Genomic DNA, 18769 nt, shown 5'->3' on the forward strand with positions numbered 1-18769 from the left:
TCTTAAGTTTCTAAATGAAGTTTTAATTATTTAATATTTTCATTTATTTTATTTTGTATTTTCTATCTTTTAAAACATTTATAGCTTTTTTAGGTTTTTAAATTAAGCTTTAAATATTTATTATATATTTAAAAAATCTAAATCGATAAAATCACACACACACACACACACACACACACACACACACACTGCAGTGGATGACTTGATGAAATTATACTTTATCATTGGATTTTGTGTGATGGGGTTCATCTGACTGAAGCCATGTGGTTCTTCAACAACAACAACAAACTGGGTCAATTTGAGAGTTATTTACCATGTTGATGTCAGAATATCTGTCAGTGCTTCAACACCTATAAAGCGGTTTCTTTACAGCAGATAAAGGTTTTAAATCGAGGGCTTCTGTGTCTCAGATCGCAGCAGACGTCCGGACGGCGAAGCGGGAGCTGAAGAAAGCCCGCACCGTGCTGCAGATGGACAAACTGAAGTGCAGGAAGAGAGTGCTGCGACGCCTCGGCTTCGCCAGCCCGTCCGACGTCATCGAGATGAAGGGACGCGTCGCCTGTGAGATCAGCAGGTAGAAGAGGGGGACGGGGGGGCGGTCTGTATACACCTGTCTGTCTGCTGGGACAGGGGGGAGAGTTTTTAAAGCAGGTTCACCAAAAAACTGAGCGTGCATTTAATCAGCTGTTTCATTGTTGCCTTCTTTCGGACACCATTTAATCCAGTTACTATAAATATATGAAACACTAGAAAGCTGTAAATCAAATAAATGAATTGGCAGTAAACGTTAAAGATGAGAAGCTGCATTTGAGAAATGACCCTGCACACATTCTGAGATACAACTACTTCTGCACGGTCTATTGCTCAGAATTGCTTCTAGAAGGGAAATCCTCTACATAGAGCACACTGCGTTAGGCTGGTTTATTTTACAGTTAAGGCCTGGATGTGTCCTTCTATGAGGAGATTTCAGGAGTTTCTTATTGTGTGCATTCTAGTTATTATTTAGAGGACGAGCGAGCGGCTGAATGACTTTAACTGATTATAATCTGATGGTTCCTCCAGCGGGGACGAGCTGCTGCTGACGGAGATGGTGTTCAACGGCCTCTTCAACGACCTGACGGTGGAGCAGGTCACGGCGCTGCTGTCCTGCTTCGTCTTCCAGGAGAACGTACGGACACACACACACACTCGAATAATCCCCTTATCCTCCACACACACAGATATAGAGCCGTGAGATGCACTAACTGAAGTTTAGAGTCTCATTAAAGGTGTCCTCTCCCCCCTGCAGGCCAGTGAGATGCCCAAACTGACGGAAACCCTGGCTGCTCCTCTGAGACAGATGCAGGTGAGGCGACTGAAATCAATCTCGCCTCTGCTCGTTAACAGCTGTAATTGGATCTTAATTGTCCCGCTGTGGTCTCTCTGCAGGAGTGTGCAAAGCGCATCGCCAAGGTCTCTGCCGACGCCAAGCTGGAGGTGGACGAGGAGACGTACCTGAACCAGTTCAAGCCGCACCTGATGGACGTGGTGTTCGCCTGGGCCAACGGAGCCACGTTCGCTCAGATCTGCAAGATGACCGACGTCTTCGAGGGTCAGTTTAATAATAATTAAAGTGCCCTGAAGTACGTCTCACTTAGTGCTTCACTATATGAACAGGTCGAATTAAAGGTCTGCTAATTGACTTTTGAGGCACCAGTTAGAGTTCCTGGAACTTCAGATTACAGGAGAGTTCCCTTTTGAACATTTATTCATGATGGTTATAGCAATATATTCACACACTTTGAATCACAACTATTTATTTGATTTCCCAGATTTATCTATTCCATTTTTTAAATATATAATAAATATTTAAAGCTTAACTAAATGTATATTGTATATGTATATAACATTTAAAATAGGATGTGTTCGGTGAACGTTTCTCTCTGTGTGCAGGGAGCATCATCCGCTGCCTGCGGCGTCTGGAGGAAGTCCTGAGGCAGATGTGTTCTGCTGCCAAGGCCATCGGGAACACGGAGCTGGAGAACAAGTTCGCTGAAGGTAAAATAAACTACCAATTAACACTGAGGCAATTAACTCTGTGGGCCAATTAACGGGACCCTAATTGGCAACGAGATTCCAGCCTCTCACGAGCTGTTATTCCTGTGTTCTGTGAAGCTTTGCTGAGACCTTTCAGTCGAACCAAACATTTAAAGACGACACTTTTTGCTTTTTTAGACATTTGAATATTATTATAAAGAGATAAGTTTAAAATAAATGTAAATTAATAAACTTTAGAAGTAAGCTTTGATAATTCATGCCATAACATCTTTCTGAATAAATTGTTCTTTAACTCATTTAAATAGTTAAAGTTTATAACTCATTTAACTATTTAAATGAGTTATAAACTTTAACTATTCATGCAGGCAGTGTTAATTCTCTTTGAAATGCAGTTGGTCATTTTTGTGGGTTTTATTGTTGCTTTCCTACGTTGTCTTTTTAAACACATTTAAGGAAATTCTTGGATATTTCTTTGCTTCTTGTTTTCTTATTGCTAAACTCTCCCTACAGCACTTTTACTGACCTCGATGCTGTGTGAAGTAACTTCCCTTGCTTAATGAACTCTTTGTGTGTCTGCAGGAATAACGAAGATCAAGCGGGACATCGTGTTCGCTGCCAGTCTCTACCTATAACCGCCTCAGCTTCCCAACACCTGAGCAGTTTTAGTTCTGATTAAAGACCACAGATCTACCTTTCCACAGCGGGCAAATAACGTCCCAATTAACCCAAAAAATGTTCTTTAATTGGATTGTCATGGGATCCGGTCTTTCTCTGGTAATTGCTTAACGAGGACGTGAACACACGTGTGGAACATTCATGCGTTTATTAGTGGTTCATAATACAACATATGTGGGATATATCAGGCGGGGGGGGGGGTAAACAAAAAGTCATGCTTTCATTTAAAAACACATTTCTGTTCATCTTAAGTGAAATGGCTTCTTTTAGACATTTGTACATATTTGTTTTGAATAAACGTCTGTACGGTGATTGGTTGGTTCTGTTTACATACAAAAGTAGATGTTCATTATATTAGATCTATATCGATACGCAGCAGCAGCGAAGGCAACACGGGACTCTCAACCAAACGTAATACGAGTGAAGCTTCAGTTGACTTTGGTTTGAGTTGAAGCAGTTTCTGCATCAGCTTCAGCCTCGAGAAGCAAGCGGTCCTCCTTTAATTAGCCCTTTAATTAACTCCGGACCGAAAGGCACTCCAACTAAAGGCTGATCTGAGATACACGCATGATGCACGGCGGAAAGTCGAGGAGTCGTGAAATCTGGAGAAAGTCATGATTCGTCGAGAAAAAGTTGATTAGCCGGTCAAAAATCTGAAAAGTCATCGTCCAAAAACCCTGACGTTAAATCAGGCGAAAGCACAGGTTACATTCACAGGTGTCCCACCCTCAGTGGTCAGACCCCTCAGTGGCAGCAGTCCTCCTCCTCAGTAGATCAACACGGCTCTGCAGAGGCTTCAGAAGCTCAGGAGTGGATCTCGAGGCTCCGCAGGTAGGCAGCTCCTTCCTCCAGGTGATTTAAAAAAGTCTTAAGGGCTGCTGAGGTGCAGCTGCTTGGATGCACAGCTTGATGCAGGGGAAAGGGTCAGCATGAAATGAAAAGGCGGGGGGGGTCCTGGTGGGTGTGCGTGTGGACAGCAGAGAGGCTCCTCCCCTCGAGGCTCAGTTAGGACTCTCACAGTGGTTCCCGTTGGTGGAGGTCTCCTGCAGCGTGGTGTGGGGGATGTCCTCCTCCTTACGTGGCGCCACGGGAGGCTTGAAGAAGTCCGACACGCAGAACACCTGCAGGTTAAGGAAGCGGGAGGACGGTTTATTAGAAAGGACATGAAGCCACAGAAACAAGTCAGAGTAGAGTATGTCAAAAAGATAATGCATTTCAACACAATTCTCATTAAATATCTCGGGATGCTTTTCTGGCAGTGTGCCCACAGGCTGGGACCAGTTCTACAGATCTGTAATGCACATTGCCTGGCTGAGACCCTCCCTCTTGGTCCTGGTTTTTCTGTGCAACCTGGAACAGATGTTGTAGCAAAAGCTGCTGCAAACATCTGCCCCCCCCGCGGGAAGTTAGATTCTGGTTAATGCTTTCACGCTTCATTAAATGGAATCAAAACATGAAGATTCGTTTCTTTTCTGACTACAAAGTCAGCTAGTGGAAGAAGAAAATAGGTTGTGGTATAGTGTGTCAAAAACTGAATAATGTATGAGCACAAAAACATGAAAACATTTCCAGAAATATGGAAAACAAGACGTCTTAGTCCCCTCCGACCGACCGACTCTTCTCCAACGGTCCTTGGATGACTTGACTTCAAACTATAAATGAAATGATCCCTGTAATAAATAATCCCTCTGTGGTCAGAGAACGACACGTGATAAAAATGATCAAACTAAGTTATTGTTTGTTGACAAAAGAAAAAGAGAAAACAACAAAAAAGTGTAAAAAAGTCGGAGTTTAGAACGTTGGAAAACGTGTCAGAACCAAATTCATGATCATTATTTGTTGAGCTCATTAAATAGTATAATCTATAATCCACATTTCATTTCTTCATATATTTTCTGTTTGTACGTCTTTTTTAAGGTCATACATACTCACCCTTATCTTAGCTACGGTGTCCTTAGGGGACGACTGTCTGTATGGGTAATAAATGCAATGATCCGGATAATAAATAAAGTCAGATACAGGAAGTCATAATAAAATAAAACCTCAGTACATCGAAACACAGGACCAACTTTCCTATCTAGATTCAGTTTGAGGTTCCTTTGGTGACTTGATTTCAGAGGGGTTATGAATCAGACTGAGTGGTGTGTTGGAAAAGATGCATCATGAGTCATCTGCAAATCACTGCAGCTCAAATTTCCTGGCTCTCCTGCAGGAACGCTGCCTCCAACAACACATTATTATTGCTACTCCTGTACACTACAGTATACATTATCAAATGCACATTTTTCTTTATTAGATATATTATTTTGATGTAACTTGTATTTAAATGCATTTCATATTTACATATCTTTTAATATATAATCATTTTAACTTTGTTATTTGTGTCATTTAATTAATATTATTGTTCCCCCCCCCCCACCCCCGAGGTCAGCTGAGGCCCCTCACCACCAGCAGGGCCATGATGGCGCCCTGCAGCAGGCCCGTCAGCACGTCACTCCAGTGGTGTTTGTAATCCGACACCCTTGACAGGCCCGTGTACACAGAGGCAGCGATCAGGAAGAACTGGATCGTGGGTCGGAGCAGCCTCGCCCATTCAACCTGGAGCCGCGCCTGCAGGTAGAGCTGGACACACACACACACACACACACACACACACACACACACACACACACACACACACACACACACACACACACACACACACACACACACACACACACACACACACACACACACACACACACACACACACACACACACACACACACACACACACACACACACACACACCTCAGTCTGATTTATTTATATCAGGATCAGGAAATTCTAACTGAATCCACACGCATGACGCAGTCTGCTGTTGTTCAGTGCTGGGAGAGGGGAACGCTCCTCCAGGGTTTGAACTGGGAGGTTTAAATGTCAGACTGGAGCTCTGTGCAGAGGGAGGGGCCTCTGAGTCGCTGCCAGGACTTTGTCCTAGAGTTATATTTATATATCAGCATTACATTATTAGGGAGGGGCAGGAGAGCAGATCACAACACTCAGAGGACAGAGTCTCTGAGCAGGGGTATCTATCACGCTTTAACCGGGCTCAAGGCGTGCTAATGATAAATAAAAACATCCTACAGCGCTGGAGCTCAAAGCAATACCGGAAAATATACTTTCTTATCTTGCTGAGGATTAGATCAGAATAAAGATTAAAGTCTGTCTGTAAATTAAAGGCCTAAGAGAGGACATTGTTAGCTTAGCTTAGCATAATGAATGGAAACGGATGGACAAGTTAGCATGACACTAACAGCTTTAATGGGTCATGTTTACATTTTGGTATCAATGATTACAATTAGCATAAGGAGTTCATTAGATAAGATAAGATGTACCTTTATTAATCGCAGTGGGGAAATTCAGTGGTTTGGTTGAGCCTTACAAGTCCTAGTATTGTTAACATGTCATTAAGAATCCTATTAAGCGTAGTATGCATTTAATAAGTTCATGTATTACAGAGAGTCATGGTAAGGAAAACGTTTGGGATGAGAAATGTGTTAAAAACAAATGCTAATGCTAAGCTAAGCTAACATGCTGCAGCTATAGAGTTTATATTTAAATTATACGAAATGATAACGAGTTTGAAAACAGCGTGAGTGCAGGTGGATATGTAAAGTGCTTCAGGTACTCACAGCGAGGAACAGCATGCAGTACATGGAGAACGAGGAGTGGCCGGAGTAGAAGGACAGCCTGCAACACAAGGACAAAAAACTCTTTAAAGTAGAGACGCTACATACTGATATACACCTGAACATCAGCAGGAGAGGACTCTTTAAAGTAGAGACTCTACATACTGATATACACCTGAACATCAGCAGGAGAGGACTCTTTAAAGTAGAGACGCTACATACTGATGTACACCTGAACATCAGCAGGAGAGGACTCTTTAAAGTAGAGACTCTACATACTGATATACACCTGAACATCAGCAGGAGAGGACTCTTTAAAGTAGAGACACTACATACTGATATACACCTGAACATCAGCAGGAGAGGACTCTTTAAAGTAGAGACTCTACATACTGATATACACCTGAACATCAGCAGGAGAGGACTCTTTAAAGTAGAGACTCTACATACTGATATACACCTGAACATCAGCAGGAGAGGACTCTTTAAAGTAGAGACACTACATACTGATATACACCTGAACATCAGCAGGAGAGGACTCTTTAAAGTAGAGACTCTACATACTGATATACACCTGAACATCAGCAGGAGAGGACTCTTTAAAGTAGAGACTCTACATACTGATATACACCTGAACATCAGCAGGAGAGGACTCTTTAAAGTAGAGACACTACATACTGATATACACCTGAACATCAGCAGGAGAGGACTCTTTAAAGTAGAGACTCTACATACTGATATACACCTGAACATCAGCAGGAGAGGACTCTTTAAAGTAGAGACACTACATACTGATATACACCTGAACATCAGCAGGAGAGGACTCTTTAAAGTAGAGACTCTACATACTGATATACACCTGAACATCAGCAGGAGAGGACTCTTTAAAGTAGAGACACTACATACTGATATACACCTGAACATCAGCAGGAGAGGACTCTTTAAAGTAGAGACTCTACATACTGATATACACCTGAACACCAGCAGGAGAGGACTCTTTAAAGTAGAGACACTACATACTGATATACACCTGAACATCAGCAGGAGAGGACTCTTTAAAGTAGAGACACTACATACTGATATACACCTGAACATCAGCAGGAGAGGACTCTTTAAAGTAGAGACTCTACATACTGATATACACCTGAACATCAGCAGGAGAGGACTCTTTAAAGTACAGACGCTACATACTGATATACACCTGAACATCAGCAGGAGAGGACTCTTTAAAGTAGAGACGCTACATACTGATATACACCTGAACATCAGCAGGAGAGGACTCTTTAAAGTAGAGACTCTACATACTGATATACACCTGAACATCAGCAGGAGAGGACTCTTTAAAGTAGAGACTCTACATACTGATATACACCTGAACATCAGCAGGAGAGGACTCTTTAAAGTACAGACGCTACATACTGATATACACCTGAACATCAGCAGGAGAGGACTCTTTAAAGTAGAGACGCTACATACTGATATACACCTGAACATCAGCAGGAGAGGACTCTTTAAAGTAGAGACTCTACATACTGATATACACCTGAACATCAGCAGGAGAGGACTCTTTAAAGTAGAGACTCTACATACTGATATACACCTGAACATCAGCAGGAGAGGACTCTTTAAAGTAGAGACTCTACATACTGATATAGACCTGAACATCAGCAGGAGAGGACTCTTTAAAGTAGAGACACTACATACTGATATACACCTGAACACCAGCAGGTGCTAAAAGTCATTAGGTTAATAAACTAGTCGGCTTATCGTTTCAGGGTGTTGAAGCAGACCGTGGTAATGAAACCTAACCGGCAGATTAAATAATCATGCCATCGTCTATAAACCCTCCTGAGCGTCACAGCGTTAGTGAGATCTGCTGCAGCTCTCTATCAGCACACGCTAGAAGTATGACATTAATCTGGACTCGGCCCTGCCTGGTTTCTCTCGTTATGCTTTATTAAAATAGTGAACTGAAATATGAACCATGGCGCACCACACCCTGAACACCGCAGATAACCCGGAGGACGGGGGGCATTTCCACTCTAAGCTTTGAGCAGAGTAACACAGTTTACCTGGGAGGGATCGGTTCAGAGGAAACATGCACATCACAGGGGTTGCTGGTTAACCACTGCATGCATCGGTGGGTTTCTTTGCACAGAATTCACAAAAATAACACAAACAAACAAACCTCATTGAGGCCGAGGTAGACGAGCAACACCTGAGTTCTGTGAGGTAGAAATTCTGCTTCTGTCATGGGGCTTTGTAGACAAACATCCAGCCTTAGTCCCTGCCTTTGCTTATAGCTTCCTGTTGGTTCTGTTTCTCCAAAGGACCTCATATCATTCAACTTCAAAAAGCTCAAACTATCCCTTTAAAGTGAAGTATAACTAAACAAAGGACCTCTTATCGGTGCTTTCTTCAAACTCCATGACAAAAACTGTCATTGTTCCTCCGACATCCCCTCCATAAGATGCTGCTCTGTGTTATCTTTATTGTGTGCCTTTGGTGCTTTAACGGTTAGTTTAAATCCACTAAAGTCACACAATTACACAAATAAAATAACACATTTAAAGGTAGACAAGCAACCCCTGTGCTCTGTGAGGTAGAAATACTGTTTTGTCCATGGAGTCTGGAGTTCTTCCTAAAGGGTATTAACAACAGCCTTCAGTGCTGTGACAGTAAAGTAAAGTGCACTGGAACTGATTCAACCCTGTTTAATTTGCACATTGTTGACTTTGTTTTTCTCTTTGAGAACCAGAAACAGAGGATCGGAACGAAAAGCTCTTTTTGGTCCCTACAGACTGAGGTCTTCCTGCTCTTAATGGTTCTGTAAAGCTCTCCTTGCCTTGATATTGATTTCCTTTCCTGCTTCCTGCTGATGCTCCTGTTTCTCCAAACTGCATCTCCTGACCTCAGACAAACCCCACAGACCATCCAAACCATCCCTTTAGAGTAACTGAAATATCTGATCAAACTCCACTGGAAACATCAGTTATTTTACTTCCTTTATCACACAAGTTGCCCAACTGCTCTTCCTTTGTTCAGTGCTTTAAAAGGTTGGATCCGACTCACTGATTTCACACAATAACACTAACCTGATCAAGGCAGAGGAAGAGTGACACCTGAGTTCTGTTTGTAAAAAAAGCCTTTATGCAGCTTCAAAAAGTCTGTCCTTCTCAAGGGGGAAGCTGTGATATATTCTACATATCGTGTCCACTTGAACAGATTTTAATGCGTTTTATTTTGCCTGCTTTGAGCCTTTCGTAGCCTTTGTTTGAAGGAGTTTTAAAATTGGTACGGGGCAATATGTCTTAGAAAGGAGAACCCTACAAAGCAGGTCCTTTAAATGTGCTGTCTGACTCTGGATCTGTGCCCTACAAACCATTCAAACCATCCCTCTTGAGTTCCTCCCAGCCCATAATAAACCCACCTCACCCAGATACAATCTGCACAGCTGATGTCACCACCCCAGCCTCTGCTTCTATAATTACTAACGAGAAGTGGAAATCCTCTCCTCCCTCACTGTCCTGCTGCAGCGAGCCGATAAGCGCCACGCTCCTTAAATCAAAACAAGCTTCACATTCCTGAGACTTTCCTCCACGCCTCTGCTCCGCACACAACGCTAGCAGGAACATACGAGTTGCACCTCTTTATTACGGTGTTATCACAATCGGGCAAAATCATTGGACTCATTTAACCTTTGCCCTCTGGACTTACAGCATGAGCAGGGTACGAACAATGCAGAGCACACAGGGTTCGATATCCTGCGTCAGATTCTATAATCTGGTGAGCAACACAAACCAAAAGGCTGCAAATTTACACGAGACGCACATTTCACAACGTCTCAAACGTCCCTCATTTATTTCACTAGAGCTGGATATCTTTAATTCATTCATTCGTTTTTAAATGGAATAAAAAGTTCCCAGAATTTATCCTTTTTAAAAGCTTCTAAATTCCACAAAATCCCAAAAATATTCTGTTAAATATTCCGCCATCACTGCCATGTGTGTCGCTATATGTTGTTGTCTGTGTTGTTGTTGTTGTTGTTGTTGTTGTTGTTGATGATGTTGTTTATATATTGTATATTGTGTACTGGAACAGTGCTGTGAAAATGAATTTCCACCTGGGGACAATAACTCTAATCTAATCCAATTTAATGACAGATAAAAAGCATTAAATCTTCATACCTGATGAGCTGGATGTTTTTATGCATATTTTGTATGAAACAATAATCCTAAACCCTCAAATATTCATCATTTATGAGAAGGAAAGGATTAAAATCTCAAATGTGTTGCATAATAACCCCTAAAAAGATAAGATGTATGTATGAATAAATACAAATATGACTTAAACATTGAGTAAAATAATGAAGGGTGCTGAGAGACCGGACCTACCTGCCCTCATTGACCATCTTGGCGTCTCCGGTGCAGGTGAAGTCCTCGATGTACGCCCCCGCCGAGCAGTTGATGAGCCTCCAGTCCGGTTTGCAGACGTCCAGGAAGTGCGGCCGGAGCCGACCGATGGAGTACTTGGCGATGTCGGTCAGAGACTGGCTCATGGCGGCGCCGAACAGGAAGGTCCCGACGGCTTTGTAAACGCACGACACGTAGCTGCCGTAAGACGACTTGGACTTGAGGCGCTTCAGGTGAACTAGAAGGCACTCGCCGATAACCATCTGTGAGAGGGAGCAGAAATACAGAAAGATCAACAACTATTCCCTAATGTTATCCTCCCCTACTCAGTCTAAAATAATGTCTGTTTATGTCAATTAATTCAGAATATTACACCAAATTTATGCCATAATGTTTAAGGAATAGTTCGACTTCTTGGGAAATCTGAGTATTTGCTTTTCTTTGATACCGCTCTCATGCTGCTACGCTACCACATGCAGCTAGTTAGCTTAGCATAAAGACTGACAACATTTAGGAATAAATCAACAAACCACATCCTACATGCTAAATAGTGAGATGTGAAGGTAAGGCTGAACAATATATAGTTCTTTAGGGTCAGAGTGATGTTAACTTGCACGTAAACACATTTTGTTCTATTTAGATGAAAGATAATTTAGCCTAGCTTAGCTTAGCATAGAGGTGACGAAGCAGGAATATAGGTTTAATCAGGATTAAAACTGAACAATATTTAGCTTCTTGAATAAGATAACAATGTCAGCTTGCATGAGAAACACATCCTGTAGGATTGCCATATCGCATTTAGGGATATGTGTGACTTCGATGACAGATAATAACAGAAGTAAACAGCTAGATAATTAAATAGAAGTGCCTCTAATGTTTATTTGTGTATGCATTTTCATTTAAAAGCTATCGTATATTTTCTTCAAATGTGCAGCTCTATTTAAAGTGAGATTAGGTATATTTAGTTTTTTTATTTAATGCAGAAGATACCAGTTTGCCCTTATTTACAGACAGTCATTAAACTAAAGTAAGCTAAGCTAAGCTAGGCTAGGCTATCGGCTAGGCTAATCGTAGTTTCATATTTAATGTAACTAGAGCGGCATCATCCTTAAAATCAGAAACACAGAAAACTCCCATACAGAAGAACTACTCCTTCAGTTTGTATGCCATTCCAGAGCAAAACTGTATTTAGCAACAGGAGGATGTCCACTTCAAACCACAAACACCTGATTTAGATTATGGGATGTCAGAGTAAGAGCCTGTGTGCATGACGGAGAATGACTCTTAGATTCCTGTCGTGGTTCAGAAGCACCTCCGTTCGTTTCCAACAGATAACAGCCGTTTACTGAATGTCCATCAGAAGCTCCTGATAGTGTCAAATAAAAGGACGTCTCTAAAGTTTATGGTCTGTTTGTCTCTGAGCTGCTTTACTTCACTATGTTCTGTAGGTTCTGATTGGTAATCAGCTTTTGTTCAATAATATTTCAAGTTTAAACCTGCAGGAAGTTTTTGGTGAACACAAATAAATGATAATAATGATAAGAAATGAATCCATAAATAAAGATAAATAAATGATTAAATATATTATTAAATACAATAGTAAATTATTAAATAGATAAATTAATTATTAAATACATAATAAATCAAATTAAATACATGATTTAATGAATAAATGATTAAATACATAATAAATAAAACATAAAGGAGGCTTGAAAAGGAGCAATATTAAAAGTAAACAGCAGAATATTCTCTGGAAATAATGTGGTTCCTTATTTTTTCTCTTTAAGTGCTTTCACATTTTTATAATTCCTGACCGAGGTCACTGCTGAAGAGTTTCACATCTGTGTGGTTCTCTCCCTCCCTCTGCAGCTGCACACTGAGTTAGGGCTGGGGATTTTCAAAATAAAGGTCACGTCTCTGTTTCCTCTTGCAGAGTTTGGAAAACATTTTAATGCAGTTAGTTATTAGTTAGCTCACAGGGTTAATCATGCATGCAATTAGGATAATGCATACATAACTCATTGGATGCACGATATTTTATGGAAAGTGATTAATTTTAAGGATATAATACAAAAGAAAGGCTTTAAAAGTGCAGCATCTACACATCTGGGTACAGAGAGTGGTGTGTGCACCCATTAAAGTCTTTTAGAGAATAACCACACAAACTGAAAAACAACATTTTATTTAATGTTCTTTACTAGAAAACATTAAATAAATATAAAACACAAAGTATGTGTTTTTTCTGTGTAGAGAAATGTCAGTCAGGTTTGGTTAAATAATAGATTTCTTCTTGGTAAATCTTAGCCTTTTCTTATTCTCCTTTACTTTTGCATGCATAAATGGGGGTTTAAAGAGTAAAAGCGTACTAATGTGTGCAGAAACTACAGGTTAGGAACGATCAGCTGAGTTAGATTTAAGTGATCTTATCAGTATGGGCCAGGAGAGATAACCTGCATCGTGCATGCTTTATGATCACAGAGTAATGTATTAGTAGCTGCAGAATTGTGCATGTAGAAAAGTGTAGAGGTGGACTGAAGTCAGGCAGTAAACACAGGAGAGCTGTTAGCAGAAAACAAACAAACCAGATGCACTTACAGTGAGCACCGTGACGGGAATCATGACACCTCCTAACAACTGATAGGAAATGGTGTCTTCTTTAAGGGGGAACCTGATCGAATCATCGTTACAGAAAAAGCCCCGGTGGAAAGGACTGTGAGTCAGCGTGAATATTACAAACGGGAGTCCAGCTAGCAGAGAGGCAGTGAGAAAAAAAAGAAATAGAAAATACAGGTTACAAAAAATATGTGACGGAGCCCCCTTTTCCCCCCATCATGCAACAGTGTGCAAAGCTGCAGCCAGGTTAGCGGAAACCCTCGCCAACTATCAGGAACCCTGGGATGCACATATTAGAGCACGGAAAGAAAGACTGGTTAGGATGTTAATAAGAGAAGCGTCAAACATCAGAGTGAGAGGAAAAGGTGGGAGAGTTTCCTTTTTCTCTCCTCGATGGTTCCCCTCCTGCCTTATTCTTCATACCAGTCTATAGTATCCCTACTGGGACATGTCTCCATGCTTTCAAAAAGCACTTTATTTTCACTCTCTGTCTGAAACCAGAGCCCAGTCTGCTCTGATTGGTCAACAGCTTAGAGATGTCCCGCCCCCTTAAGCCTATCGCGTACAAAGTGAAGGAACGCTAGCCAATAGGAGAGGGAGTGTTCGGGTGTGATGTCTGGAAGTCATCCTGCAGCACAGACCTCCTTCTTCTGTGTGTGTGTGTGTGTGTGTGTGTGTGTGTGTGTGTGTGTGTGTGTGTGTGTGTGTGTGTCATGATTTTAAATGTATTTTGCATTAATGGTTTGAAGTGGACCTCCTCCTCGTCATACAGACCTTCAGAGCCTCTAATAACAGCCTCACACTGACGTTAGAACGGAGCTAGATGAAAGACCCGAGTCCTTGGTGTCACAGGAAGCTGAACATCCTGCGTTACACACAACTATCATGTGACTCTTTCATAAACTGCCACAGCGGTGACGTGTTGACTCGCCATGGCAGGAAAACACAAGATGCCTCATATGTGGAAGGGATGCAATATATATGACATTTAAATGGGGGAAAAATAAGAAGTATACTCACAATAATTTGTTGTGGTGAATTTTAATAATAGAAAATAAATCTTAATTTTGATACGAAAAAAATGTGACGCTCGTTATCCTGATCAAGAAATAAAAAAGAGAGACGATTTTTTTAAAAACAGGAATTATTTTTGAAAGGAAATTTATTTTTTGTTAATTAATTTCTCTAATTAAATTAATTAATGTATCTTTATGCAGGGGGGGGGGGCTGTGATTACATTTAATAAAGCATAAAAATCATTAAAAAAGGGCAGACGTACAAGTTGATTAAAAATCAGTTTAAAAAGATGTCAAAATGTTAGCATGTTAGCTAAAAGGCTCGTTTACACTGCATGTTTTAGGGACATATTTAAGTTTTGATGACGTAAAGGGTTCATATCGTCCCCTTCCTACATGCATATGAGGTCATAGCCCAGTCTGCATCACAGCGCAGCAGATCATTTCCCCTCCTGCGATGAACGAGCCAACACGAGTCATTGAACGCCTCCTACTTACGCAGCTAATGGGCAGCGTGAAGCCCACGGTGTAGAGCACGGTGGAGGTGACGGTGCTCGAGTGGAACGGGTACCGGAGGCTGTCGTCCTTACAGAAAAAGCCCCTCTGGTAGGGGCGCACTTTACCCAGGTTAAAGGCCGCCAGAGGCAGACCCCCTGTGGAGCGAGACATCGGAGGAGTTAAACACAGAGAGAACACAGAGAGAACACAGAGGAGGGGGTTCCATAATCTGTTTCCAGACCTGTCGGTGAGAAGGGTATGATGTTAGAGGATCACAGAGTAACAACACCCAACCTTTCAAAGCTCAGTTTCTAAAACACAATGAAAGACAAACCTGCATCCCAACTGTCTCCGCATCCAGACCATTCCTAAACTGGGAATGATCTAATACCGATGCATCGCTGTAAATGTTACACAGTACGAGTGACAAACTATAAATGGCAGGAATATCTCACAACGAAAGAGGGTCCGGCTTCAAGGGACCACCACTTCAACCAGGAGCCCCTTTACTCACATCAGACCTGAAGCTCTGATGAGGTTTTCATTTCATTGATAAATATTGCTGCTCTTCAGAGATATTTATTATATACAATATTCCATTCCTTACATACTTTATATAAATATATAATATCCTGCTTTTTATTTAGTTTAGATTTTCTACTGTCTGTCTGTCTGTCTGTCTGTCTGTCTGTCTGTCTGTCTGTCTGTCTGTCTGTCTGTCTGTCTGTCTGTCTGTCTGTCTGTCTGTCTGTCTGTCTGTCTGTCTGTCTGTCTGTCTATATGTTATACCACAGAGTGTGCAGAGGGGACTCAGCGCTCAGATGACCGAAGCAGAAACAGAGCTGATTAGTTTGCAGACGATTGGATTATATGGAGTAATCTGCATCCACAGTGAAATGTCACATCCTAACATGCACACACATGTACGTCTGATACATGTGAGGAAGAACACATGTTTCTGTGTTCTCTGAAGTGCATTGAGAGGGTTTATTTGTCCTGGTTTGCTGATTTAATTTGTGTTATAACACAAAGCCTCAGCTTTCAGGTTAATATGGACCTTTCTCTCTGTCAGTTGATTTGTGGCACTCACAGACAGACAGACAGACAGACAGACAGACAGACAGACAGACAGACAGACAGACAGACAGACAGAGCGAGCTAAGTGTGTTTCTGTTTCCAGCTGTTGTAGAGCATCAGTTTAAAAGCTGACAGACAACAGCTGCAGAAACTCAAGATGAAAAACTACTTCATGAGTTTCAAACAGGTCTCGTTACTTCAGATAAAGTAGAAGTACTCAGATATTATAAAACCAGAAGACAGATTTCAAATTCAAAGCTTTCAAAGAAACACGTTTGAAGTCTAAGAGAATAATATTAGCTGTAACTTCAATACCAATGAATATATCGTGGATGATATAAGTATTACAGTGCATTACGTCCAGTTACCCTCAATAAAAAGCTTAATTTTTAACCCGTTAGTGCCTCTGAACCTCTGATAGCTGGCAGACTTTGGAGTCGCATTCATTTGCATACAGAGACAACACGTAACAATGATCTGTGATGAAGGGGAACACCTTAAAACCTGCTGTCAAAAACACCTCACACTGTCACCAGTAACACACTGTCACCAACAACACACACATTATGTTCTATTAGTGGTTCAATTAGAGGTTAAAATGAGCTCCCATTCCCCGCCACTACCCAACAGCAGGATTAAATATCAACCCTTTAACCCGGATTACAGCGGCGAGGGAATAATGGAGAATAATGAAGAACATACCGAGGATCAGACATGTAATGTCGAGCAGCACGAAGGGGATTCCTCTCGCCTCGAACATGTTGCCTCCTGGCTGTCTCTGCCGCAAATGAAGCCTCTTCCCCGGGTGCACAGAGCGGCCGCAGGGGGTGGAGTTTACGTCCGATCAGAAAATGTCAGCAAACGGAGCAAAAGCACACTGAAGCGTCCCCACCCTGGAAGAGAAGCGACGGAACTGCAGGAGACATCAAGAGGAGCATTTGTTGTTGTTGTTTGTGTTGCAAGGCGGGGATTCGCAGCACAGCTGATAACTCCGCACGAAGCGCCGCATGGCAGAGTAAAACAAACGAACCCACACCGGGAGGATGGTCGTGCGAAACACACACCTGTTACCGGCTCGGTGTCCGTGTGTGTGTAGCTGGTGTCTGAGGGTGCACGCGAGACAAACCCGAAAAAATCCGGTGTCGATCGAGGCTGCGCGGCCCTGGTGGTGCGTTCAGGGGCTAGTGGGAAAATCGGGAGTCAACGCAGTTTGTGATCTCCGAAGTGATAAATACCAAATGTGTATTTATCTTTAGAATGTTGACAGAATCTTGTTTATTTTTTGGAAAGAAGATAACACAAGACATCATTATTATTATTATTTATTGATATGTTAATTATTTACTTCTAATATATATTAATATTATTAAGAACCCTGTTCTTCCACTTCTCCAGCGCCTTCAACACCATCCAGCCACACCTGCTCGCTGAGAAGCTGTCCCTGATGCAGGTGGATCACAGCTTGGTGGCCTGGATCACTGACTACATCACCAGCAGACCTCAGTATGTCAGACTGCAGGGCAGCAGTCCTCAGCGTGTCCCCCTACACCTCTGACCTCAGCTTCCACTCCGGCTCATGCCACCTACAGAAGTTCTCCGATGACTCCTCCATCGTCAGCTGCATCACAGATGACAACGAGGAGGAGTACAGGGCCCTGGTGGAGAACTTCGTAGGCTGGTGTGACAACAACCCCCTCCGGCTCAACATCAGCAAGACTAAGGAGCTGGAGGTGGACTTCAGGCGGAGCACGAAGAGGTCTCTAACCCCCATCACCATCTGGGGGGGTTTCAAGGTTTCAAGGTTTCAAGGCTTTATTTGTCATATGCACAGCAGATACAGCGTATATGTTGGCAATGAAAATCTTATGTCGCGTGCTCCTCCAACAACTCAACATACATGGTGCAAATAACATAAATAAAATAGTGCAAAAAAAAAAAAGGGGGAGGTGGAGGTGGTGAACAGCTACAAGTTCCTGGGAGTGCACCTGAACAATAAACTGGACTGGAGAGACAACACTGATGCTCTCTGCAGGAAGGGACAGAGCAAGCTGTTCTTCCTGAGGGGACTCAGGTCCTTCATCGTGTGCACGAGGCTGCTGCAGACGCTCTACCAGTCTGTGGGGGGCAGTGTGCTCTTCTTTGTGCTGGGGGGGGAACACCAACCAAAGGGATGCTGACAGGCTGAACAAGCTGGTGAGGAAGGCTAGCTCTGTAGTTGGAGTTAAACTGGACAATCTGGAGGAGGTGGCTGAGGGGAGGACGAGGAGGACACTGGATAGTATCCTGGAGTAACCGGACTGCACACCATGAGGGGTTCACCATGAGACCCACTGACAGTAACCGGACTGCACACCAAGGGGTTCACCATGAGACCCACTGACAGTAACCGGGCTGCACACCAAGGGGTTCACCATGAGACCCACTGACAGTAACCGGGCTGCACACCAAGGGGTTCACCATCAGACCCACCGACAGTAACCGGGCTGCACACCAAGGGGTTCACCATCAGACCCACCGACAGTAACCGGACTGCACACCAAGGGGTTCACCATCAGACCCACCGACAGTAACCGGACTGCACACCAAGCTGCTCTCTGCACAATCACTCTGACCTGCTCTCTCTTTCTGCACACACACACGTGGATATTTTTTAGCAATACTTCGTTACTTATCTGTATATATTTTTTTGTAGTTTTGATTTTGTATTCTTTGTGTGTGTTTCTATCCTGTGTGGACCGGTCCTGTTTATCCTCTTCTCTGTTGCTGCTTC

At 42.5% G+C, this 18769-nt stretch overlaps 2 protein-coding genes and 1 long non-coding RNA gene across 4 annotated transcripts in view; 2 read left to right on the forward strand and 1 right to left on the reverse strand.

Moving 5' to 3' along the window:
* mtrex (Mtr4 exosome RNA helicase) overlaps positions 1-3024 on the forward strand; it is an 18074-nt gene extending 15050 nt beyond the window's left edge. Inside the window, exons 22-27 of the mRNA XM_063888800.1 lie at positions 411-574; positions 1063-1168; positions 1289-1345; positions 1429-1591; positions 1933-2037; positions 2617-3024. Coding sequence (XP_063744870.1) covers positions 411-574; positions 1063-1168; positions 1289-1345; positions 1429-1591; positions 1933-2037; positions 2617-2669 — 648 coding nt within the window. The 3' untranslated portion in view covers positions 2670-3024. The remainder of the gene's footprint in view (positions 1-410; positions 575-1062; positions 1169-1288; positions 1346-1428; positions 1592-1932; positions 2038-2616) is intronic.
* On the reverse strand, positions 2844-17143 carry plpp1a (phospholipid phosphatase 1a). 2 transcript variants are annotated; one of them, XM_063888803.1, is made up of 6 exons: positions 16702-17143; positions 13391-13542; positions 10778-11058; positions 6387-6444; positions 5158-5334; positions 2844-3833 (listed from the first exon to the last, which is right to left on the reverse strand). In XM_063888803.1, the coding sequence occupies exons 1-6, from the start codon at positions 16757-16759 to the stop codon at positions 3714-3716; spliced, it is 846 nt and encodes a 281-aa protein (XP_063744873.1). In that variant the 5' UTR covers positions 16760-17143; the 3' UTR covers positions 2844-3713. The 2 variants fall into 2 exon arrangements, with proteins under 2 accessions (XP_063744873.1, XP_063744872.1); XM_063888802.1 differs by lacking the exon at positions 13391-13542 and adding an exon at positions 14923-15077 and having other exon boundaries at positions 16702-17138.
* Positions 5128-12198, forward strand: LOC134867973 (uncharacterized). Its single transcript, XR_010166228.1, has 2 exons — positions 5128-5328; positions 10814-12198. It is a non-coding gene; the product is annotated as an uncharacterized LOC134867973 (long non-coding RNA).
* Positions 17144-18769: the final 1626 nt, after the last annotated feature.

This window comes from Eleginops maclovinus, chromosome 8 (assembly GCF_036324505.1).
Source record: "Eleginops maclovinus isolate JMC-PN-2008 ecotype Puerto Natales chromosome 8, JC_Emac_rtc_rv5, whole genome shotgun sequence".
Taxonomy (NCBI): Eukaryota; Metazoa; Chordata; class Actinopteri; order Perciformes; family Eleginopidae; genus Eleginops; species Eleginops maclovinus.